This window comes from Bos taurus, chromosome 15 (genome assembly GCF_002263795.3).
Source record: "Bos taurus isolate L1 Dominette 01449 registration number 42190680 breed Hereford chromosome 15, ARS-UCD2.0, whole genome shotgun sequence".
Classification (NCBI taxonomy): Eukaryota; Metazoa; Chordata; class Mammalia; order Artiodactyla; family Bovidae; genus Bos; species Bos taurus.
Genome location: NC_037342.1, coordinates 35,565,588 through 35,591,383, shown reverse-complemented (window position 1 = coordinate 35,591,383; position 25,796 = coordinate 35,565,588). Strand labels below are relative to the sequence as shown.

The window sequence follows — 25,796 nt, the reverse complement described above, 5'->3', positions numbered from 1 at the left end:
GGTCCTTCAGTAAAGGTGACAGAGCTGAACCCCTCAGGTGACCTGTGATGGACATGGAGTGAAAGTGAGAAATAAACCTTAATTGCTCTAAGTCACTGAGATATTGTTTGTTGTTGCTGTTACCACAGCAGAGCCTAGGCCATCCTGACTGATTCTGTATTACTGACGCAGAAACTAGAACACTCAGAGTTCACGTCCTCTGGGTCTGCCAGATCATGGCTTTCATTTTATTTCTCTTCTCCAAGTTTCTAATCTGTAAGATGGAAAACAATCTTTTGGTGGGCATGTGCCTGGTACACCAAACAGCTCTGGTAAGCCCCACCTGCCAGCGGTTGGGAAGATGGGTTATCTGTTCACATCAGTAATGCTTTAAAGGAAGTCACCATGGAGAATTGTTTTCTTCCTACAGGAGAGAGGATCCCAAGATTACCTGACTAAAATCCAAGATTACCTAAGATTGCCACTGTAGCCCAAAGAATGATGGGTTATCTGAAGGAGACTTAAGGATGAACAGAAGAATCCAGGAGTGATTTAGGGGAGATGGGAACAGCAAGTTATCTAAGTGAGTGGTTCTCAAGCATTTACCAAAATCAGAATCACCTGCAGGCTTGTTAAAACATAGTTTACAGGGATCCCACCTCCAAAACCTCTGATTCAGTAGATGTGGAGTGGGGTTTGAGAATCTCCAACAAGTTCCCAGGTGATGCTGGTTCAGATGGCTCTAGAAGGATTCACTCCAAAAAACCAGGGTGGAGGCTCTGATAAGAGAAGTCAATGTGACCTTAACGGATCCTCTTTGGAGAAGGAAAAGAAAAGAGCCAGTTTTTCTTTTCTACCAATATATTAATCTGAGAGCTGATATAAAGGACACAAACGGTCTCCTTGGTCTTTTTTTTTTTTCTCTCACCACATATCACACTACACAACAAAATTAAGCTCCTCCAAGGGAATAAAGCAGAAATTGTATTCGTTAGCACAGTTTTTAAAAGGAATGGTTTCTGTGAAGGGAAATCATGCCTCACTCACCCTTGGGAGCTCCCCCAGGATTTACCTGGAGGTAAAGTCAAGTCTATTTCAGGAGGAAGCAATTTGGATAATTGGCTGCAATGTCCCTCTCCAACCTTATCTCCTTCACAAACCTCCACTACAAGTCAATCTTCTTGCCAAGGCTGGTCACACTTGACCCTCACACACACGCATGCTTATCTTCTCTTATCTAAATCCTGCCCCTTCCTCCACGTTAGGACCAGACACTTCAAGAAAATCTTCCCTCTCTTTAGTCACCATTACAGACAATCAATCACCAAATCCTGTCAATTTTACCTCCCAAGTAGCTCCAGAATCCACTTGGTGCTCTTCATTTTTCACTCTAACTCACCTCATATGGAGTCCCCATGCTCTCCCCTCTTGGTCTTTGAATAACCTTGACTGGACAGATCTCAAAGGCCTTCCACGATCCCCAAGGCCTAAGCCAGGTTAGAACCCTCATTTACCAACTTCCACTGAACCCTGTGTTCCCTCTGTCCGGAATATTTGTCACATTTGTGATCTCGTGCCATTATCTTCCCTGCTCAATCGTAAGCTCTTCACAGACAGGACCACATCCGCCCTGTGTGCCGCTGTCATTGCGCAGTCTGGCAGTGCCCCTGATGTAGGCACCCACTAAGTATCCAGGGAATAAGAGCAGTAGTCACCACATCAGTCTACAGAAACCCTCCCTTCCTCTCAATGCCTAAAGCACATTCTGTTTGCTTCAAGGAAATGTCTGACCATATAGTTGTACCCATCATCTGAGATAAGCAAGCACCCCTTATGACATCCAGGAAATGAGATCTAGAGGGAAAAACTGACCCTTCAAAAGAAGGAATGTCTTTTCCTTGGAAACTGGATGGGACTGAGATTAGCTGTGGAGATATTTTGGTAGGATAAAGAGGCCACCTCCTCAGAAGTAGTCAGGGGATAAAGTCTTCTGTTAACAAGGAGGAAAAGGATGTGTGTGACAGAGGTGTTTAGTGATGGAAAATGTGCGTTTCTCCAGAAGCTCTTATTAAGCCTGGTAACTTCTCAAGCTAAGTGTTCTGATGGATTCTACCAGACCTTTAATAACAACAGGCGCCTGTGTCTCTCAGATGCCTAAGGACTAGGGGCTGAACTCAATGACCTCCCTAAAGCCTCTGACCTTCAGGATTCTATAAACAAACTCATTCCAAGCTGGAATTCAGAGAATCCACATTCTGACTTTGTCTTTACACAGCAGTTCTTTTTTGATGTAGGAGATAAGATAATCTTTACCTTGTACCCACTCTTTCTCTAGTAGTATTAATGCTTTCAAAATCAGACATCCCTCCTACCTGCTACAAGCCCCACAGTCTGGCTGTCATGTCCTGTGGGTCACCAGCACCAAAATAATTGAGCAAACAGTTTCTGACTAGGGAAAGGCTTAGACTTGACCAAAGAGATCAGGCTGCGGTGACATCCTGGCTTTTCTACTGCTAGCCAGGCAATCTGGGGCAAGTGACATGACTTTTTCGGGTCTTAATATCTTTCCCTCTAAAATGATGATGATGGTCTACCTCTCAGGATTATTATATTAAATGAGATATGCACAGAAAATCCCCCCCACAGAGTAGCATGCAGGGAATGCCAGTATGATTATAATTACAGATTTCTGGTTTTAAAAGTTTTGTTGGATAATGATTCTAAGCTGAAAACACTGAGATGAAAAAACTGAGATGAAATAATATGTTTAGAATTAGCTTCAAAATAATCCAGGGGTGAGGGGGAGGATATAGACAAAATAAAATCAGCCATGTTTTAGAAACTGTTGAAGATAGATAATGAATATATCAGATGATTTATTATTGTTTCTCTCTACTTTTGTATATATTTGAAGTTTTCTACCTTAATTTATAAGTGTAAGTACTACAAGGGCAAAACATTGTAAAAATATAAATACTGATAATATAAGATTACATTTGAACATATCTAAGTGACGAAACAGAAGAAAATTGATTTGAAGGGGAGAAAAAAATACTCTTGGAAATTCCCTCCCGGTCCAGTGGTAAGGACTCTGCATTTTCACTGCTAAGGGCTCCGGTTCAATCCCTGGTCAGGGAACTAAGATCCCACAAGCCGTGTGGTGTGGCCAAATATATATATACATATATATGGGCTTCCTGGGTGGCACTAGGGGTAAACAACCCGCCTGCCAATGCAAGAGATATAAGACACACAAGGTCGATCCTGGGTTGGGAAGATCCGCTGGAGGAGGGGGTGGCAACCCACTCCAGTATTCTTGCCTGGAGAATCCCATGGACAGAGGAGCTTGGCAGGCTGCAGTCCACAGGGCTGCACAGCCAGATATGACTGAAGTGACTTAGCACGCATGCATGCACACATATATATGCATATATATAGGGAAAAAAAGAAAGAAAAACCCTTAAAGCCAATGTCTCTATTAGTTTCTCAGACAGAACTGTATTCTTCAAACAGAGCTGTCTCTAGTGATCAGAATGAAACACAGACACTTGTACATATTTCTCTGCCTTCATTTTTGGGAGAACACATCCCCAAAATGTGTGCATGGGCTGTACATGACAAGCCCTGGGTGGTAGAACCTGCCTCTGAGCACCCAGAAGCCCTGCTGAAACGGGGCTGAGGAGCAAGAAGTTCCTGTGTTAGAAAAGCAAGCACCAAGGACTCAAAATGTTCAGGGACAAAGGGTGCCACCAGCCCTCCTCTCTTCTAAGCCCTGGCTTTGGGCTCCTATGCGAGGCTTCCTCAGAGGCTATACTCACAGTACTTTCAACAACAGGAGAGAGGGTCCTCTCAGAGAATAACTAGTGTGTAAGGTGATACTTGAGGGGAAAGGGAACTTTGAAGAGGCTCTGACAATACTCATCACAGCACACCCCCCTATCATCTCCCCCCTTCCACATCTACCCGCTGAGAGAAGTCTAGAGACTGAAAAACAAAATTCTTGAGTTTTACCTTGAAGCAAACAATCCACTCCAAGCCCCTATGTCTGAGAGAGAAAATAGCCCAACAAGCTTTGTTTTGAGCAAATGCCTTTAAGTTCCCAAGCTGTGCCTGAAAAAGGAGAATACACAAATGTACTTACTCTTCTTCTTGAAGAATAAATTCACTATTTTCTGGAGAAAACTGCCCACTCACAGGATGCCTGAAGGCTGTGGTCTGCTGGTTATGGCTAAAAAGAAAAAGAGAGAGATAATGAATGAGAAGTCATGTGAGTGGAAAGGCTCACAGACACAACAGGTCAGTGATGTCTGAAGACCCCTGCTCATCGCAGACTCCTCCCAGGGTGAGCCCGCCGGCCTTGCCTTGGAGAGACACTCTGTCAGAATCCAGCTGCATTTAAAAACCAAAAACCTCCAGCTCAGGTGCCAAAGCCCACTAAAGACATACAGGGGTTTCAACTGTAGGCAAGTCTTGCCCCCAAGACAACACTGGATCTTAGAGAGACAGTCCATGAAGTGCTTACTCCTACAGACTGACTCCACTCCTACAAAGTGACTCGCTCAGCGAAAAGTTACTTTAAGACGGCACGAGCTGAGAACAAGAATGAAGGAAAGCAGACGGCACTTTCAACAGCTTCCGAAACCCACGAAGCAGGGCAAGAATTCTAAGAATTAACACCCACCCAGAAAAATCTATCTTCTTAAAATTCTTCTCCCTACTACAGAATGTCTTCACTTCAGTGATGGGATATAAATGTATGGGCATGTCTCTGCAACATGACCTGTACAATTTCAACACTGTGCAGTTTCTATCACCCTTTTGATGTGAGGAGGGATCAGCTTCCACGCCGAGTTGACAGACACAACCAGAGTGTGTAGGTGTTTTGTGTATTCATAAAGGCTGCCTGCTTCTTTGAAAGAAGAGGGAGTTGGCTTTAGAGGCTGCTGTTCTGCTCCATGAATAAACTAATCTAACCTCTTTTTTTCTTTAAAGAATATGATTTATGTTAAAATGTTTTTCTCAACTGCAAAATCATAGTTATTTTAGACATTTTAGAAACTATAGAAAGAAAAAAAGTCACCTGTGATCTCACTACCCAGACATATACATCTGGGTATCTTCTCTTTCCTAGCTTTTCTTTTTTCCTTTAAATCATTTTATTCTTTTTAATGTGATTTTACTGTATTTAGAAATCTGTATCCTGCTTTCTTCACATCCAATTAACACAAAAAATTTCCTATGTAATTAAGACATCTTCATTTGAAATAGGTGAATAATAGTCTTACTTAAGTGTAAAATTTTTTTTCATATAATTGTTCAAAAAATGTTTACTGGCCATCTGTGTGCCAGGTGCTGTCTTAGGTCCTAGAGATACAAAGTGAACAAAAAAGTCCTTACACCGTGATGCTTACATTCTAGAAAGATTTACATTCTTCTAATGCTGGACATTTTAGGTGCTTCCCCTATCCCACTCCCCATTATTAATAGTCAATATATCTTTCCATATATGGGCTTTATCTGCAATTCAAATTATTTCCTTGGGTTAAAGTCCCAGAAATAAAATTACTAAACAAAGGGCATGGTCATTTTTTTAAGGCTCCTAATACAGACAGTTAAAATGCTTTTACTGTCAGAGTCAATATATCATCTTAGTTCGATAGTGTTGTTAAGATATCAGTCCCATCTCCAAATTGAGCCCTGACTCACCCCAGACATTAGTAGGTTTAAATGAGCATAGCATAAAGGTTAAAAAAGAAAAAAAATATCTCTAAGCCCAAGTCTGTCTTACTGTGCCTGGGGCCATCAGGGCATCCTGCACTGGGGTGTCTGGGTAAGGCTGGCACTGAGGTCTGAGCAGCCGGAATCCTAAAGAGCCAGATGTGAAGCAGGCAGAGCCATCAGGCCAGGCTGCTCCCTGGCCCTGCGACCGAACACTACCCCTGGCACCCTCTCAACCCTCCCAACCGCCACCAGCCTCCAAATTCTCAGCTCCTGGTTCCAGGCAAAGCCCTTGGAATTCCATGACCTCATCTGGCTGGCAGCAAGCTGTTCTTCCCAAAAAAAGCAGAGTTAAGGCATGAGCATCTAAATAAGGGTGAGAAGCAAGCCCCCTTGACATCTATTTCAGAAATCTTTGTATTGCGTTCACAGGCTAGGCTTGATTTATACCAGTTTCTTTTAGTCATCTCCATTCACCCTAAAGAAGTCCCTAAACATAAGACATCTGAAAAACACCATGGAATTTGAAAACACAAACTCTAACTTAAACCTGCCTCATTTCTTTCTGGAGAAAAAACACTGTTCTGCTCATAATGGGAATAACAATAATTCCCATTCACTATTACCTCTAAAAAAGTCTTTTCTTACATAACTTAGCTATTAGTACCATCAACTCCTGCTTTATGAATGAGGAAATGGCTCAGAGAAGTTAAGTGACTTGCTCAAGATAACTTCGTCACTAAGCAATAAGACTGGGACATGAATCCAGGTCTTCTATATCTAAATTTGATGCTCTTTGCATAACAACCTGCTGTCCCCTTTCCTCAGAAGTCCGCGGGGCTGGCAGCCTCCTAGGCATGATCAGAAGTCCCTAAAAACAAAGCATGTGAAACAACATCTACTGCTATTCCCTCTCTCTCCCCACCCGCTTCCTTCCTCTCAGCCCGGGGCCAAGCTTCTGAATGACAACACCTGTGTGGCACTCAGCACCCCAAAGCCACCCCCAGTCAGCCTTTGGTCCTATCACAAGGTCAGCCTGGTGAATTTCTGGCTGCTGCTGCTACTGCTAAGTCGCTTCAGTCGTGTCCGACTCTGTGCGACCCCATAGATGGCAGCCCACCAGGCTCCGCCGTCCCTGGGATTCTCCAGGCAAGAACACTGGAGTGGGTTGCCATTTCCTTCTCCAATGCATGAAAGTGAAAAGTGAAAATGAAGTCGCTCAGTCGTGCCCGACTCTTAGCGACCCCATGGGCTGCAGCCCACCAGGCTCCTCCATCCATGGGATTTTCCAGGCAAGAGTACTGGAGTAGGGTGCCATTGCCTGAGGGAGGCAAAGAGCAAAACTTCTCTGTACCTGGAGCAGCATTCAGCAAAGACTTCATAAACACTGTACAACTAGAACACCAACTCCTAGCTAGGCTCCCTACGCTCAACGTGTACCAATTTAAATAGGCCCAGACTCTCGGGTAAACGAATCCTGAGCTGGAAGATGTGGTCACTATGAAGATTTTCACATTCTAACATAAGAAGAAAGATAGTTTTTTAAAGTGGACAAAATATAGCTGTCATTTGATCAGGCCTTAGAGGGAGCTCCCCAACCTTTCTTCCCTAATACGGATGCTGCCCTTTTTGCCAAAAATAATTATCAACCACTGCACCATTACCACCATTTCCTGCACTTACATGGAGTTTTAAGTGTGGTCACATTCATCATAGTATTTGACCCGCCCAAGTACCTACTGAGGTAGACAGCACAGATATTTTTATTTCTATATCACGCATAAGGAAATGAAGATCTGGGTTATGGGATGTTACTGGATCACTAAATTAAAAAAAAAAAAAAGAGGATTCAATACATCTGAGAAAAGAGATGAATCAAAGTACTGCCTCCTAAATACTAAGGTCTTAAAATTTGATGATTTCTGATTAAACCTGCCCAGCCTGCTTATGGCAGAGCTTCTGGTTCAGCACTTTTTGAGCAAAGAAGAGTTAGGTCCTTGAACTATTTCATTTAATCTGCCTGAACACCCAACAGGGCAGGCTGTGTTTCATTAGAGCAAACCACAGGTAAGGAAAGGCCCAGAAAGAGTAAATGACGTGCCCTCAACAGTCAACTCCTGTGTTCCTGCCACCCTTCTGATGTCTTTATACCACTCCAGGCTCACCCTCACGAAATGGAGGTTACCTACTGAATGCTGGATCCCCACACCCATTTGGAGACCACAGGGTCCTTGGGCTTTACCTGCTGTCCTTGACCCCTCAGCCAAAACTCCAAGCTTGCTCCATTTCATGATTTTTTATTTTCTAAAACCCATGACGAATCTCATGTCCTATCACCTTGTCTTAAGACACAGTTAGCAAGCACAGACAAATCCCCTGAAATACCTGTTCTTAAACCTGAATTGCCACCTTGCTCCCCGGCAGTGATGGAGATGGCCCGGCCAGGAGCCAGGTGGCTGGTTTCAATGGAGCCCAGAAACTCTCTTCCCTCCATACAAGGGCTTCTGTTGCTCTTCAGAAAGTTACTCAGCAAGTGAGATAGAACACAGCCTAGCCTTTATTCTCAAATCCCACTCTTCCTCCCAGGAACAGTCGTCCAGGTTGATTAGCAGCCAGTGTTGCCTGAGAGAGGACCAGGGAGCACGGGTGGAAGGTGGCAGGGAAGGACAGTCCCCGTACAGGCGGGCCATGGGTAACCATCCACGTAAACATGCAGGTCTTCACAAGCCCTGGGCTGGAAGGACTTGGGCTCAGTCCTAAAGAAGTCTGACAGCCAATGCAGGAGACATAAGAGAACAGAGTGAGGACCAGGGAGAACTGCAGGCTGATCTGAGCTCAGTAGAAGGAAGAGCCCATCACAGACAGGGCGAGTAAAAGGTAAATGAGTCATACAGCTTCTTGCAATGTTTTTCCAAGTTTAATCTTCCATTCATACAGATTTTGACTATAATGTGAACAATGACTCTGGCTGGTTAAACATAAAGGTTCCAATTTAGCACGGCCATCCTTTTCGGCATGGATAGAAGTTCTAGGAGTTTATGTGAATGGTGCCCAAGAGTGGGGGTCGGACTAGCCTGATAAATCTACTTTTCTGCCAGTGGTGGTATTGGTATGCTGAGAGTGTGACAGATCTGCTCTGTCAGCACCAACTCTTATCTGGCCCCTGCTGTAAAGAGGAGAAGAAACAGCTTAAAATGTAAGGAAAGTATCCGGCCTCAGAGTTCAGAGGGACTCTATCAAGGCTCTCTTCTCATTGGTATGCTCAGCAGCAGTTCCACTCTGGCCCTTCTGGCTCCTCAACACAGCTCCCAGATTACTGTAAAAGGGTCACCCTGCAGACCTCAAGCCACGGTCAGCACTGCCTCCAGGCTTGTTAAGGCCCTTACTATCTTTGTTCTAAATCCCAGTGTCTCCAGGAAACCACGGCTCCGGGTCACAAAATAGTGCTCCTAGTTAGGTCCCCGAATTGATAATACAAACTCCAAAAATGTTAAGAAACTGCCTCCCTGCCTTCAGCTCCCATTTGGGCTGGGCTGCAGAGTAAAGACGTAAGGGCCAAGAGTCCCGATGGCATCTCTACACTCCCTCAACATTTCTCAGGCAGCTTTTGTTCTCTTTTACTTAACACTTTTACAGAATTGCTCATTTAGTACAAAGTGTCACTGCTATTCATGTGGCATTTCCTAAGGGGGGCTTAGGAGGTTACTGATGTGGTCTCTGGAGCTTGCACTGTTTTGAAAATGTCAAGCAGCTCTCTGCACACTAGCATGACTCTGACAGGCCCTTCTTCCAGAAACACGGGAAGCAGGCCTTGACAAGCCAACAGATAGTCCCCGTTCTCTCTCCAAGTGAGTGCCATCAACCTCCTTCAATATCCACCCTGGGCACCACATCAGTCCAGAGTCCTGGGGTCAGAAGATCTGGGTATAAACCAGAACAAGCCACCTCAGGTCTCTGAGCCTCAGTTCTTCCGTTTACACACAGGGAAAGGTTGTTGTGAGGATATACGAAAGGGCATCACACAATGCCTGGCATACAGAAGGTACTCAATTAACGTCCATTGAACCTGGCTGTGTCTTGACAATGGCGGTAACTAACAGGCATCTAAACTGGAACAGGGCAAAACCAGAACAAGTCTCCTCGCCTCACTCCCACCAAACCCAATAATCTTCCCTCCAGGTTTCCCTTTGTCCACTAACAGCATCACTACTCAACAACCTAGGAGGCATCCTCCACTCCTACCTTAACCTCCACATGTCATATATTAGCAAGTCCTGCTGTCTCCATCTAGAAAACATACTCTGAATCATACACTTCCTTCCATGTCTACAGCCACACCCTAGTCATCACAGCAGCCACCTAACTGCTCTTCCTGCTTCCACTCTGGCCTCTATACCATCCATCATCCTCACTGAAAGCCTGATGGATCTTTTAAAATGTCAGATAACACACACTTCCCCTTTAAACCATACAACAGCTCCACATCACCCATAGACTTAAAATTCAAGCTCCTTACCTTGGCTTCCAAGATCCCAGGTGATCTGGCCCCTGCCTAGCCCCATCCTTTTCCTACACCACTCTCCTTCTTCCCTACCCTGCTCCAGCCACACTCATCGCCTTTCTGCTCCCTGAACACCAAGCTCTTTCCTACTTAACAACTTTGTACTGGATGCTCTTTCCCCTGTACTTAACTGGTTCCTTGCCATTCAGCAGAATTATCATCTCAGAGCCCTTCCCAACCACCCACTGAAGTAGTAGCTCCCAGTCATATCACATCATCCTATTTTAATTATTACTAACTGTTATTTTTCTTACTGATGATCATCAGTATCCCTGACTAATGGTATATTCCAGGGGAGTAAGGACCTTGCCTGTCTTTTTACTGCTATTATCAGCCCATAACAGAGTCCAGCTCTGTTATATGTGCTGAATGAATGAATGAGAAATAATGACTAAGGAAACTCCTACTTTAAAGTGAGGTCATGCCTCCAAATAGGCTAGCTAACCTTATAGAAGTTTGGACTCGGGTCACAAAACGACAAGAACTTGAAGGGTCGTAAGCCATCCGAAGGCAGTGGCTTCTGCTCTTACTACCTGAGGAAGGATGCATCAGAGACCAGCATGCTAAAATCGCTTCATCCTTGGCTCTCTCCCAACTGTGTTACAATATAATTTGGAGAAATTAACCCTCCCCTGCAACCCCCTCTACCACCCCTGCAAAGGAGAAGGAAGAACACTCAGCAGAGAGAATCAAAGCGTGGAATGCAAACACCCTGGAGGCAATTACTAGGTGATTAAAAACACAGAGGAGGACAATACAAACATCACCTGTATCTCCTTTTTGTGAACTGGGAGATTATTTGGTGTGAAACCTGCAATTTGGTGATGATTATACACTCTCACATTGCTTTCTACTATTTCATCGGTGTTTGCTCTCCTCCCCCTCTCCCCTAGCCCAAGTAAGATCCTAAGTTAACCGCAGGGCTGGGAACAGTTCTTCACTGATTTCTAATGTATCCCCCACAGCACAGAACAGCAATGCCATGGAGCAGGCTCTTGAACTCTTTTATCTCACCAGCCAGAGCACAAACTCACACCACCTTCAGGAAGAGGCTGTGCAGAACCCATCTCACTTTCTGATTTCAGCAGCCCAACGTATCACACATGCCCCAGAGAGAGTGGGGGAGGCTGGGGCCCCCAGGCCCTGATGAAGATCCTACACCCAGGCTGGGAGAGTCCACCAGCCCTGGGGAGTGTGGCACAGACCAAGGAAGGGCCTTCCCCATCCCCACGATGTCCATGCTTGACTCACACCCAGCTAGGCAGAGACATGAAATTCAGCCAACCCTCAGACCCAACACCCTGAGGGGTAGTCAGGACCCGCTCTCCTCACCTAAAACTGCCAAAGGGGGCTAAGCCCAGCGCAGACAGAGCTGGGCTCAAGGGAGTCACAAAATTAATGGAGTGAACTGAAAGCTCTCAAATCTTGCAAGAGGGAGGGGTTTCCTTCCCAAATACTGATTTTAACAGACTGAAGTCTTCTGGCAAAATTTGAAAAGTTCTGTATTTCATTAGGCTCTCCAAGTGTTTTCAGATGCATTCAGTAGCCAATTCATTTCATAAATTACCTCTTCTGACCCAGTACCCCACACTGCAAGCCTCTCTTCTCCCAGAGCCCCCACATGGGGCTCCAATACTTAGGACTGCTGGTTTAATAGGAAGTTTTAATTGTGGCTCCACAGGACTTAAATAACCATGAAAAGACTAAAGTCCAACTCCTGACTGAATGAAGAAATCAAACCCAGATTGCTTCCCTCTTTTTTTTTTTAAAGCAAGTTGGCAGAGAAGCAATGTAATGGGAGTGAAGAGACCAGTTCTGTTACTACCAACTAGCAAACATACAGTCTTGCTGGGTTTTAGTTTCCTCATCAGTCCAATGATGGGGTTAGACCCTCCACCTGGAGAAGCCACCTGAGGCCTCCAAAGCATGAACCCCAGGTTATTCAGAGTCGTACACGCTGGAGTTCAAACCCCAGCTCTGCCGCACACTGGAGGTGTATGACCTTGAAGGAGTTAAAGACCTTTCTGAGCGTGTTGGTTTCTTTATCTGTAAAGAGGAGCCAACTCCAATTCTGCGAGACTGTTAAAAAGAGCACTCACACTGATAATGTGCCTGCCCCAGAGCAGACACTCAACCTTCAGTTCCTGTCATATTTTTCTTTTGCTAGCTCTAAATCTCCACTCTAACAGAGTTGTTTTGTCTTTTCTATTTTACAAGCTTCAGTATTATTAGCCTGGCTAAAGAACACTTTTTTTTCCCTTTGAGTTAAGGCAAAACACTCAGCCTCCTGTTTAAACTTAAACTCCCTTGCCAAGCCAAGTAGTTTAAGATCAATAAGCACATTCCTTGAGCCACACTTCTGTCCTTCACTGGTTGGAGCCCTATGGTTCAGAAAAAAGTGAACGTTAGTCGCTCAGTCATGTCTTACTCTTTGCAACCCCACAGACTGTAGCCCACCAGGCTACTCTGTCCATGGAACTCTCCAGGTAAGAATACCGGAGTGGGTTCTTCGGTGGGTTCTCCATTCCCTTCTCCAGGGAGATTTTCCTGACCCAGGGATCGAACCAGGGTCTGCTACACTGCAGGCAGATTCTTTACCGTTTGAGCCACGAGGGAAGCCCTCATGGCTCAGAAAGCGCAGCCTAAGACAAAACAGCGTCCCCAGCAGGCTGTCTGAGCCAGGGACACACACTCTACAGAAGTTTCAAAACTGCACAGAAACATTTTCTACCTTAAAGAACATCCAGTTTTATGCTTCTACTTAATGCTCTTCAATAAGTCAGACTTCTCAAGTATAAAACGAGAAGGCTAAACCAGGTGATGTTTTAAAGATCCTCCAGCTGTAACATCTTAAGACGCTGAGGCTCATCTCAGACTATTGCTGGAGCCAGACTGAAATGTAACAACACTGCACATAATTGAAAACACAAAGGAAGGAGGCAGAACAGCTGTCCTCCCCAGTCTCACTTGCCAACAGAATATCTTTCGTAATGACAGCACTGAGGTGTAGTTAATACTTTTGTCCTGTTTATTCCCAATTAAACTGGATTTTTTTTTTCTTAACTGCAGGTGCTCCCAACCACTCCATCGAAAACTCCCTTTCTCTCACTCATGACTTGACTTTCACAAATCAGAATACATCACGGTAAAGTGAATCCTAGAAACCAGTACAGAACTAACCTGCTCCTGGGCTGTCGTTCTCCATGGGAAAGGCAGCAGACATGCTTGCTCTCTGCTGGGGCTCCATGCTGTGTCTTCCCAGCGTTCCCAGTTCAAGTCAGACTGGGAGAGAGGCTTGCAGCCCGCCCGCTCTATTTCAGTTTTGGTTCTGGAGCCGCTGCCTCCCAAGGTGTTACAAATCCAGCAGCCACTGGCTCCTACTCATTCATTCTCCTCCCTACCCCCTCCCCCATCCCCACCCTCCACACACACATAATCTGCAATCTGGCAGCAATGCAGGAACACACTTCCAGCTGTGAGTCACCGCCCCACTGTGGCCAAGCAGAGCACTAGCTGGGGTAAACAATGAGGCAGGCAATCTGTGTCTCCAGGCCCCAGTTCTGTTCTTGGAGACCATGGGGTTGGCTGCCGCTCTGGTAAGAGGACATAAGAAATACCTCCGCTTGTGAGCCCTGGAGTCAGAATGAATTGCTCACTCAGTTCTGCTCTGCCATACTGGGGCTGAAATCAGCCCCAAAGCAGAGAGCCTTTGGTGGAGAAATGAGGGATCCTTCATCACTCTCTCTCATGATCATGGTCGGGAAGAGCCTGAGCAGTTACCAACCATCATACTCACTCCTGGTAGTAACAATCTGTGATTCTTTCACCACTGCTTGGGATGGCTACGGCCCTCTCTGCATCAATTTAACCATGTTGCTCTAACTCCCAGAGCAGGCTTGGAGAGGAGAAGGGCCAGGCAAACAAAGGCATCAAGGTGCCTCTATCCCCATGGCCTGAGACTGCGGCTCTCCACTGCCTCTAGGTGGGTCACAAGTTATGATGCAGTTGGAATATGAGCTTCACAGGGCAAGACTTCTGTCTTCACAGCTATGTTCCAATGCCTACATGGTGCCTGGCACACAGTAGGTGCTCAATAAATATTTGCTGGCTGAAGAAAAATGCAAGGGGTTTTGTTCAGAGTCTACTTGGGATGACAGTTTTACTAAAACCTGTATCCATGAGAATCATGTTTTCCCTTTTAAAAATTTCTATATCCTTCATAATTCCCACCACTGCCTGTAGGGAGTATTCTATAAATCTTTAAATGCAGAGATAAATCACTGTGAAACTGAGGAATCTTGAGCGTTAGGGCCCCTCACTTTCACCAGCCCCTTCCCAGGCACGTGCTTTCTACAACTGTATGCATTCTTAAACGAGACCTCCTGAATGTTATAAACATCAAGCTCCACAAAACAGATCTGCCGCCGTAGAATGAAAGAATGAAGGACTCACAAGCCCTCCTGACGCATTATCCTAACAAGGACATTTGAACTGACAAATTCCGTTTTAATCACAAAGGAGACAGGCTCTCAACCACCAATATATCCTAATTGATCACAAGTCAACTGCTTGTTAAAGCTGGAGTAGGATTAAAAACACAAACTCTATCCATCCAACATTTATTTAGCCCTACTATGTGTTCAGCAGAGTCTGACACGACTGAGCGACTTCACTTTCACTTTCATGCATGGGAGAAGGAAATGGCAACCCACTCCAGTGTTCTTGCCTGGAGAATCCCAGAGTGGGGGAACCTAGTGGGCTGCCGTCTATGGGGTCACACAGAGTCAAACACAACTGAAGCGACTTAGCAGCAGCAGCAGCATGTGTTCAGCGGTGAGAATTTCAGGATAAGACAGTGAGTAGAACATAATTATCCCCACTGAACAGGAGCTTACAGTTCAAAAGAATAAACTGATATGGTCATAAATAGATACAATGATAATATTAACCATAAATAATATAAATATTTATAACTACAGATCAGAGTGAGTACCGCAATGTAAAGTACAGCAAAGCACACCTAATTGCCAAGTGTCAATCTGCTGGGTATAACAACTCTAAAAGGTGAATCATTCTATCCCCATTTTTCAAAAGTGAATATTGAGGCCCAAGGAGGTCAAGTGCCAACCCCAAGGTCATATAGCCAGTAAATGACAAAGTCAGATTTCAAGCCCATATCACCTGACTCCAAAGTATGGGCTTATTCTTAGTGGTTACACTTCAGTCTATGGCCAGTTGAGTCACAGAATCTCCAAAATGTCTGGGGAGACACACTGTCAGTAGAGGCACAAGAACCACTTTGAGCACCAGCAAAGGCTGGCCAACCTCAAAAGCCCACGCTCCTGAGAGCTTACTCACCAGGTAGATAGCCATAACCCTTGTTCACTCACCAGGCAACATACAGGCAAGGATCAGTGACAGCTGGCTGGGAGCTGGATGAGGCCACATGAGCGGCTCCCACCTGGAGTCCTGCCTCCAAACTCCCTCATCCTTGCTGCCAGATGGATCATGCTGGAACACGGCTCTCATTCCATTACCTCCTGACACACACCCTCTCCGTGGCTCATCATCCACTAAAGCCTTCTCTACTTCCCTAGACCCTCGGCTCCTACCAAATTTAACGGTTCACCAGTCCCCAAGTCACCCCATCTTGCCCACGCCTGGGTTTTGGCTCCTGCAGTCTTCCTCCTCAATGAGTTCTGCCCAACCTTCAAGGCCCCTTCTCTTCCCAGTGGTCCTTCCTGATCACTCCAGATCACTCAGCCTTCTTCCCTCCTTGTACTCTCAGCACTGAAGTTTTACACTCGTTATATAGCAATTATACTTCCCCAAAACCCTTTTCATTTTACCTTACAAAAATTAAGTACAGTCGTCCCTTGGCATTTGTCAGCAGTTGGACCCTCCCCAATACCAAAATCCACAGATGATCATGTCCTGTAAAAGGGCATAGTACGGTAAGCCCTCCTTATCTTCGGGTTCTGCATTCTTGGATACAGAGGGTCAACTGTATTCCAAGTCACAGACAAGTATAAACTAGAAAGCAGGAGATCCCTTTCTTGCCTTGAATTCAGTGTCAGTGTCAATCTCAGAGGCAACAACTTTGCCACTTTCTTATGTGTTCTTTTTGTTTTTTGCCTTTATGAAATTCTCACACATTTAAAAATATATATACACGTCATTTTAAAAAGAAATTACATAAATGGAATAAAACTGTACATATATTTCTATAACTTGCTTTTTTATGCTATGTATCTTCTATTCCTTCATATCTACATGCAAGGATGAACATAAGCAGCCCTCTCCACACACAGCTCCACTAGGATCCCCTACCAGACCAACCTATATAGAGAGATGACCCAGGAGCCCACCCCAACATGTATGAGAGGGTTCAGATTGCTTACCCGCAAACCAATCTGTTCCCCCAAATTCATTTTAGTTAAACCACACAGACCCTGATGCTGGGAAAGAGAGAAAGGAGGAGAGGGGGACAACAGAGGACGGGATGGTTGAATGGAATCACCGACTCAATAGACATGAATTTGAGCAAGCTTCAGGAGATGGTGAAGGACCCGGAAACCTGGCATGCTGCAGTCCATGGGGTTGCAAAGAGTTGGACACCACTGAGCGACTGAACAACAACAGATAGTTTAAATTGAGCCCAAGTTTAACAACAGGAAATTTTCATATAAATACTCAGCCCATCCTGGTAAATCAAAATCTATGACAACACTAGGAGCCCATGAGAGGTGGGATGGCCTTCTAGTTCACTGCAGTCCCCACCACTCCCTACTGTTTCTGGATGTTGAGGGTGTATACTTAGTGCTATTTGTCATCACACCTGCATTTCTCCTTTCCCTACAGGAGAGAAGTTTCTTCGTGCCTGTATCCCAACCAGAACTAGGGAGACAAAGATAAACCAAGTGGACAGAGTAAAACGAATTAGACAGCATACATACAGTCAGCTTTTCCATTATCCACTAAGCCTCTACAGACATTTGAGTTTGCAACCCCAATCTGATTCTAGAGAAATCAGATTCTAGGGAAGCTCTTCCTCTTAGGAAGGAGGTCTGTTGTAAAGAATAAAGATTTCTTGCATAAGAACTAAAAGAAGATGGCAAAAATAAGCCAGAAAATTTCCCTCTCACAAAAAAACAGAAAAATCTTCCCAACAATAACAGCAAGTAGTCGTGCCCTTAGCCTTCTCTGACTGGTCTCCTGAAAAGGTGAACCCCATGACAGTCAGCAGACTTCTTGCATAGTGTGAAAAATCCAGAGAGGCACTACCAACAGTCTGTCCCTAAAGAACTCAAAAGAGAGGTGCCAGAGACTGCAGCCCCCTATGGATATTGACAGGGGTCACTGATGGCAGAAGGGGGATCCTGAAACAGAAAACCATCTGAGCATGTGCCCCTGGAATGAGACCACAGACCTCGTTCTGTGAAACCTGAAAAATGCATGTTTCCATACGTGAACCGTGAACTTCCAGATGTTCAAGCTGGTTTTAGAAAAGGCAGAGGAACCAGAGATCAAATTGCCACCATCCGCTGGAATGTCAAAAAAGCAAAAGAGTTCCAGAAAAACATCTATTTCTGCTTTATTGACTATGCCAAAGCCTTCTCTTGAGAAACCTACATGCAGGTCAGGAAGCAACAGTTAGAACTGGACTTGGAACAACAGACTGGTTCCAAATAGGAAAAGGAGTACGTCAAGGCTGTATATTGTCACCCTGCTTATTTAACTTCTATGCAGAGTACATCATGAGAAACGCTGGGCTGGAAGAAGCACAAGCTGGAATCAAGATTGCCGGGAGAAATATCAATAACCTCAGATATACAGATGACACCACCCTTATGGCAGAAAGTGAAGAGGAACTCAAAAGCCTCTTGATGAAAGTGAAAGAGGAGAGTGGAAAAGTTGGCTTAAAGCTCAACGTTCAGAAAACTAAGATCATGGCATCTGGTCCCATCACTTCATGGCAAATAGATGGGGAAATAGTGGAAACAGTATCAGACTTTATTTATTTGGGCCCCAAAATCACTGTTGATGGTGACTGCAGCCATGAAATTAAAAGACGCTTACTCCTTGGAAGGAAAGTTATGACCAACCTAGACAGCATATTCAAAAGCAGAGATATTACTTTGCCAACAAAGGTCTGTCTAGTCAAGGCTATGGTTTTTCCAGTGGTCATGTATGAATGCGAGAGTTGGACTGTGAAGAAGGCTGAGCGCCAAAGAATTGATGCTTTTGAACTGTGGTGTTAGAGAAGACTCTTGAGAGTCCCTTGGACTGCAAGGAGATCCAATCAGTCCATTCTGAAGATCAGTCCTGGGTGTTCATTGGAAGGACTGATGCTAAAGCTGAAACTCCAATACTTTGGCCACCTCATGCAAAGAGTTGACTCAATGGAAAAGACTCTGATGCTGGGAGGGACTGGGGGCAGGAGAAGGGGATGACAGAGGATGAGATGGCTGGATGGCATCACCGACTCAATGCGCATTGAGTTTGAGTGAACTCTGGGAGTTGGTGATGGACAGGGAGGCCTGGTGTGCTGCAATTCATGGGGTTGAAAAGAGGAGGACACTACTGAGCGACTGAACTGATGGTGTTTCAAGCATAGGCCCCGAAGTCCAGGCCTCATAGCCATCTGTATCACAGACAAGGAAACTGCTCCAGAAAGCAACTTTGAAACATTGCCACCATCTTTTAAAAGTAACTGCTTGGGACTTCCCTGGTGGTCCAGTGGCTAAGACTCCATGCTTTCAATGCAGAGGTCACAGGTTCAACCCCTGGTTGAGGAACTAAGATCCCACAAGCCATGTGACAAGGTGAGAAGAAACTGCTTCTGGGTTGGGGTGAGGAAAGAAATAGGTAAGGGAGATTAAGAGATACAAACTTCCACTTGCAAAATCAATGAGTCATGGGAATGAAATGTACAGCATGGGGAACGCAGTCAATAAGTAACTAATTCCTTTATATGGTGACATACTCTAATCACACTTATCCTGGTGATCATTTTGAGATAGAAAAAAACCAGTACTTTGTGTAAGAGGAACAGGCATAGCACTGTAGGTCAGTTATACTTCAAAAACAAACAAAATATAAAACAAACCCACAGAAAAATAGATCAGATTTGTGGTTACCAGAGGTGAGGGTGGGGTGGTAAAGGTAGGGGCTGGGTGAGATGAGGGAGGGGGAATTGGAGGAAAGTACTACAAACTTCCAGTTATAAGGCAAGTAAGTACTAAAGATATAATGTGTTGTTTTTGTTGTTCAGTTGCCAAGTCGCGTCCGACTCTTCGTGACTGCAGCATGCCAGGCCTCCCGTTTCTCACTGTCTCCCAGAGAATCGGTAATGCCATCCCACCATCTCATCTTCTGTCACCCTCTTCTCCTTCTGCCTTCAATCTTTCCCAACATCAGGGTCTTTTCCAAGGAGTCAGCTGTTAGTATCAGGTGGCCAAAGTATTGGAATTTCAGCTTCAGCATCATTTCTTCCAAAGAGTAGTCACAGTTGATTTCCTTTAAGGTTGACTAGTTTGATCTCCTTGCTTTCCAAGGGATTCTCAGGAGTCTTCTCCAGCACCACAGTTCGAAAGCATCAATTCTTCGGCGCTCTGCCTTTTTTATTGTCCAGGTCCACATCCGTACGTGACTACTGGAAAGACCATGGCCTTGACTATACACACCTCTGTCACCTAAGTGATGTCTCCGCTTTTTAACACACTGTCTAGGTTTGTCATCGCTTTCCTGCCAAGAAGCAATCGTCTTCTGATTTCATGGCTACAGTCACCATCCGCAGTGATTTTAGAGCCCAACTTGATAAATATAATTAGCACTGCCGTATGTTATATATGAAACTTGTTAAGAGTAAATCCTAACAGCTCTCGTTGTAATTTTTTTTCTGTTTCTCTAATTTGTATCTAGACAAGATGACGGATGTTCACTAAACTTACTGGGATAATCATTTCATGATGAATGTAAGTCAAGTCATTATGCTGCACACCTTATAGAGTGCTATATGTCAATTATATCTCAATACAACTGGAATATAAATAAAAATAACTGCTTCTGAGAGGCACACTCAGGGGGAATCTTTTTAAAAATATTTATTAATATATTTGGGTGCATCGAGTCTTACTTGCAGCATGCAGGATCTTCTACTTAATTGCCCCGAGCAATGTGGGATCTTAGTTCCCTGACCAAGGATCAAAACTGTGTTCCCTCATTGGAAAGCAGATTCTTAACCACAGGACCACTGGGGAAGTCCCAAGAGGAATCTTAAAAGGCACACAATTACTAGATGATCAGACCTGAATGATACTGCATTATTGGCTCCCAATAATAATATGTGATGTAAGTATATTCTTTCTTTCATGTAATAAATATTTAAGAGCTAACTAAATGCCAGCCCTGTAGGATCTTACACTTGAGTAATCAAGAAGAGGGAGGGGATGTGTCATAGCTTAGACTCCATATCCTGTCAAAGGTGAACAAAAGGACAGAGTTTTTCGGATTTTCAGATTCATAAATGATAATCTGTTTTCACAAGAGCTGTGAATTCTCAGTTTAGTAAGCCAGCTTGAGACCTTTTATCATCAACAGGAAGCCTTGCTTTCCAGAAACCACTGTATTAAGAATTTCAAAGCTGAAAATGACATACAGCTCACCTCATCCAATCTCTTTGTTTCACAGATGAGGAAACTGAGGTCAGAGAAGGTTAGAGAATTGCTTAAGGTCATAGTTATCATTAACCAGAACATACCACTAGGTTCCTGAAAACAAGGATTATGGGGGGAAAAAAATCATCATCACATTGTTTTAAAATTATTTCCTGCCTTTTAAAAAAATCCATCTTTCAGTGACTAATTACTACTAAAAAACATGAAAAATATATTTTAGAGAGCTGGGATTCCTCATGTCCAGTCAAAAAAAGCTTGCATAGAAATCCAGTGCCACTGCTCTGGATTCAGGGAAGTGTTAGTTACTCAGTCGTGTCTGACCCTTTGTGATCCCATGGACTGTAGCCTTCCAGGCTCCTCTGTCCATGGGATTATCCAGACAAGAATACTGGAGTGGGTTGTCATTCCAAGGGGTATATAAAACACATGTTGGGGAGATGGTCATGTGAAGACAGAGGCCAAGATTGAAGTGATGCATCGACAAGTCAAGGAATGCCAAGAATTGCCAGCAACCCCCAGAAGCAGAGAGAGAGGCATGGAATAGAGTCCCCTACAGAGCCTCCAAAGGAACCAAGGCTACAAACGCTGTGATTTCAGACTCCAGGCCTCCAGAACTATCAGAGAATAACATTCTGTTATTTTAAGCCACCAGGTTTGTATTAACTTGTTGTGGCAGCTCTAGGAAATAATACAAAATCTGTATTAGTTAGCGGTGTTGATTTACCACAAACCCAATTAGTGTGGAAAAGCTGTCACAAAGCCATTAGGACCTTCAGTTCAGTTCAGTCGCTCAGTCGTGTCCTCCTTTTTGCTACCCCATGAATCGCAGCACGCCAGGCCTCCCTGTCCATCACCAACTCCCGGAGTTCCCCCAAACTCATGTGCATCGAGTCGGTGATGCCATCCAGCCATCTCATCCTCTGTCGTCATCTTCTCCTCCTGCCCCCAATCCCTCCCAGCATCAGAGTCTTTTCCAATGAGTCAACTCTTTGCATGAGGTGGCCAAAGTACTGCAGTTTCAGCTTTAGAACGGTTATTCCTTCCAAAGAAATCCCAGGGCTGATCTCCTTTAGAATGGACTGGTTGGATCTCCTTGCAGTCCAAGGGACTCTCAAGAGTCTTCTCCAACACCACACTTCAAAAGCATCAATTCTTCGGCACTCAGCTTTCTTCACAGTCCAACTCTCACATCCATACATGACCACTGGAAAAACATAGCCTTGACTAGATGGACCTTTGTTGGCAAAGTAATGGCTCTGCTTTTGAATATGCTATCTAGGTTGGTCATAACTTTCCTTCCAAGGAGTAAACGTCTTTTAATTTCATGGCTGCAATCACCATCTGCAGTGATTTTGGAGCCCAGAAAAATAAAGTCTGGCACTGTTTCCCCATCTATTTCCCATGAAGTGATGGGACCAGATGCCATGATCTTCGTTTTCTGAATGTTGAGCTTTAAGCCAACATTTTCACTCTCCACTTTCACTTTCATCAAAAGGCTTTTGAGTTCTTCTTCACTTTCTGCCATAAGGGTGGTGTCATCTGCATATCTGAGGTTACTGATATTTCTCCCGGCAATCTTGATTCCAGCTTGTGCTTCTTCCAGCCCAGCGTTTCTCATGATGTACTCTGCACAGAAGTTAAATAAGCAGGGTGACAATATACAGCCTTGATGTACTCCTTTTCCTATTTGGAACCAGTCTGTTGTTCCATGTCCAGTTCTAACTATTGCTTCCTGACCTGCATATAGGTTTCTCAAGAGGCAGGTCAGGTGGTCTGGTATTCCCATCTCTTTCAGAATTTTCCACAGTTTATTGTGATCCATACAGTCAAAGGCTTTGGCATAGTCAATAAAGCAGAAATAGACGTTTTTCTGGAACTCTCTTGCTTCTTCGATGATCCAGCGGATGTTGGCAATTTGGTCGCTGGTTCCTCTGCCTTTTCTAAAACCAGCTTGAACATCAGGAAGTTCACGGTTCACGTATTGCTGAAGCTTGGCTTGGAGAATTTTGAGCATCACTTTACTAGCGTGTGAGATGAGTGCAATTGTGTGGTAGTTTGAGCATTCTTTGGCATTGCCTTTCTTTGGGATTAGAATTAAAACTGACCTCTTCCAGTCCTGTGGCCACTGCTGAGTTTTCCAAATTTGCTGGCATATTGAGTGCAGCACTTTCACAGCATAATCTTTCAGGATTTGAAATAGCTCAACTGGAATTCCATCACCTCCACTAGCTTTGTTCATAGTAATGCTTTCTAAGCCCACTTGACTTCACATTCCAGGAATATGGATCTAGGTGAGTGATCACACCATTGTGATTATCTTGGGACTCACTTAATAGTGGTGCAGGGTCTAAGAAAAGGGAGGTTTTAAAAAAAACAGTTCTGTTTTGAACTGATCCAAATATTGTGTTCACTTCTGGTAACCACACCTACAGGCCAGAGTGGAAAGCTGGAGCATGTCCAGGAGAGAGAAGCCAGGGCCGTGAACAGTCAAAACCACTGAAGGAACTGGAGTTTTAAGACCTAGGAAGACTCAGGGCCCACAATTGTTGTTATCACGTCTGAAAGGCTATCATGAGAAAGAGTGATTTGATTTGTCCCCTGAGGTCCAAGATGGAGTCACTGGGAGGTAGATTTTTCAAGGAATCGAGTGTCCACAACACTACAGCGTGGCCTCTGAACATCAGACTGGCTGGCTGCCTCCTGTTGGTGGGCGTTTTCAAGCCCAGGCCAGAAAACCATTTGGCAATATGTTGGTAAGGAATGGACACAAACCCCAGGCCTGCAATCTGCCAAGATGACCTTATGCTCCTCTCTAGCTCTGTGAATCTATTAATTCATGAAACACACCATTTAGCAATTATGTGAGTCAAGAGATTTCTGAAATACATGGGTAGGATGATGAGATCCTGAGCATGAAGAGAGATTTTGGTGGGAATACAAAGCAACAAGGCCTCGCACAGAGCTGTGGCTGAGAACCTATGCCAACCTCCCAGGAACCTGGCCACAGGAGAGGTGTTCACAGCCCTGTAGTGGAGGCTGGCTTAGGTTCCTTAGCCCCTTCTCACAGGAAGCTTACACTAAGATTGACAATACCTCTGTCAAGCCTTTTCTTTTAGATACACAGCTTTAACAGTTCAATGCAGCCAGGATCTATTAACAAACCACTGGGGCTATATTCAAAGTAACAGTCACCTCTCTTCTGAACACCTGCCATGATGAGTAACTGCCTGAGATGCTTGCATATATTACCTCTAACGGTCACTTCAACACTGCAAGGTATTATCATCTTAGGAAACAGGTTACAAGCAGTTAATTCATTTGTCCAAGACCACACGTTTCAGGATTTAGGATTTCCACTGGAATCCAGGTCCAGAAGCCAAACTCTTTTCCTACAGCACGATGTCTTCTCTGCACCCTACGTCAGGCATTTAATTTGTTCAAGGTAAACAACAATACCAGGCAAAGGGGAATGCAGGCAGGTGGCTTTCCCTCTCTGGGCCTCAGTCCTCTTGTCCATAAAATGGGAAAAGGTTGGAGATGATGAGCACAAGGAGACCTTCCATCCCTTGACACCTGGTGCTACTCGGCTAGATTCCTTTACCCCATGTCACCTTCCACACTGGTGAGGCCGAGAAAGCGGTGACAGGAAAGGTGGTAACGCTGGTACTCACAGCCAAGCGGACACGGCTAGCAAAGTTGTTCCGCCTGCTGCCAGGAGGTCAGGGCAGTGAGGGAAGGAGGAAACCAAGAACAGGGACACATTTATGAGCTCACGTGCAGGTGTGCAGTCTAGAATGGCCCGCATAAGTCTTGACATTTAGCACTTCACTCCAGAAACCAGGGCTGTCCTGTAACGTACAAGCCCAGAGACCTGAAGGCTTCCTATACCAGGGCCCTGCGATGTCCAGGAGGATTTAAAGTGCAGGGTCTCTGTTTGGAAGTTGTCTGTAGGGTGTGAGAGGTAAAGTAGTCCAGCCACATTCCAGGGGGAAGAACCTCCTGCAGCTGATCTGCCCAGCGCAGCCTCCACAGTGCCGTCCTGAATCAGGTTAGGGCGCCAGTCCATCCAGCTGCTTCCTCACAGGGCTGCTCAGGACCTCCTAAGGCCGCCTATTTCCCAACGGTCCCTCTGGGGTCTTCCTGCAATGGTACTGACATAGCCAAGGGACTCCAGAGCCCTAATCACACAGGGCGACTGGCCCAGCATCCCTCCATGACCCAGGAAAGGGGGATCATCCCACCCTCAGTGCCGAGATGTGGGTGGGGCAGGGGGAAGGATTTCAGAAATCTGGTCAGGGAGGGGCTCTCGCTGCCTGTCTCACTTCTAGATGAGGGCAAAATGGGATGACTTCGGAAAGCCCCCACCCAAACCCATTTCCTTCTCGGTTTCCTAGTGAAGCCATTCAGGAAGGGAATCTCGGGTCAAGAGCCCAGCAGGAAGAAGGCACGTAACCCACAGGACCCAGAGTACCCAGACCTTCCAGTAAGCAAAACATGAAGCCCAGACAGAATATCCTGACAGGGCTTTCTGGTTCTAGTCTAGTTTTTATTTTCTTGGGGCGGGGTGGTGGGTGGTGTTGGGTGGGCAGGGAGGCAGGGCAAAGCACGCCTCAAGAAGGGAGGAGTCAGGGGCGAGACATCAAAGTCAGTGCAAGAGTATGGGTTTGGAGCCAGAACTGGGTTCCATTTCCCGTCCCACACTGCAGTGTAGGTTCTGTGAAAGACCTTCTAAATGATGAGTGGCATCAAGGCGGTAAATAGGGCAGATGGTCTTACCGAGGTCCCCTCTCCCTAAAGAAAACTCACTAGCTCCCCATATCCCTAAATAGAGAGCCCACCATGCTGAAGTGTCAGATTTA

General features: G+C 45.1%; 1 protein-coding gene across 9 annotated transcripts in view; it reads right to left on the bottom strand.

The window, feature by feature from the left end:
- Positions 1-25,796, bottom strand: part of PLEKHA7 (pleckstrin homology domain containing A7) — a 228,872-nt gene that overhangs the window by 85,241 nt on the left and 117,835 nt on the right. For 8 of the 9 annotated variants that reach the window (XM_024975785.2, XM_024975786.2, XM_024975788.2 and 5 more), the window contains one exon: positions 4,121-4,207. In XM_024975785.2, coding sequence (XP_024831553.2) covers positions 4,121-4,207 — 87 coding nt within the window. Of the gene's footprint in view, positions 1-4,120; positions 4,208-13,438; positions 13,667-25,796 lie in introns of those variants that run through there. The other variant, XM_059875099.1, reaches the window with a different exon arrangement.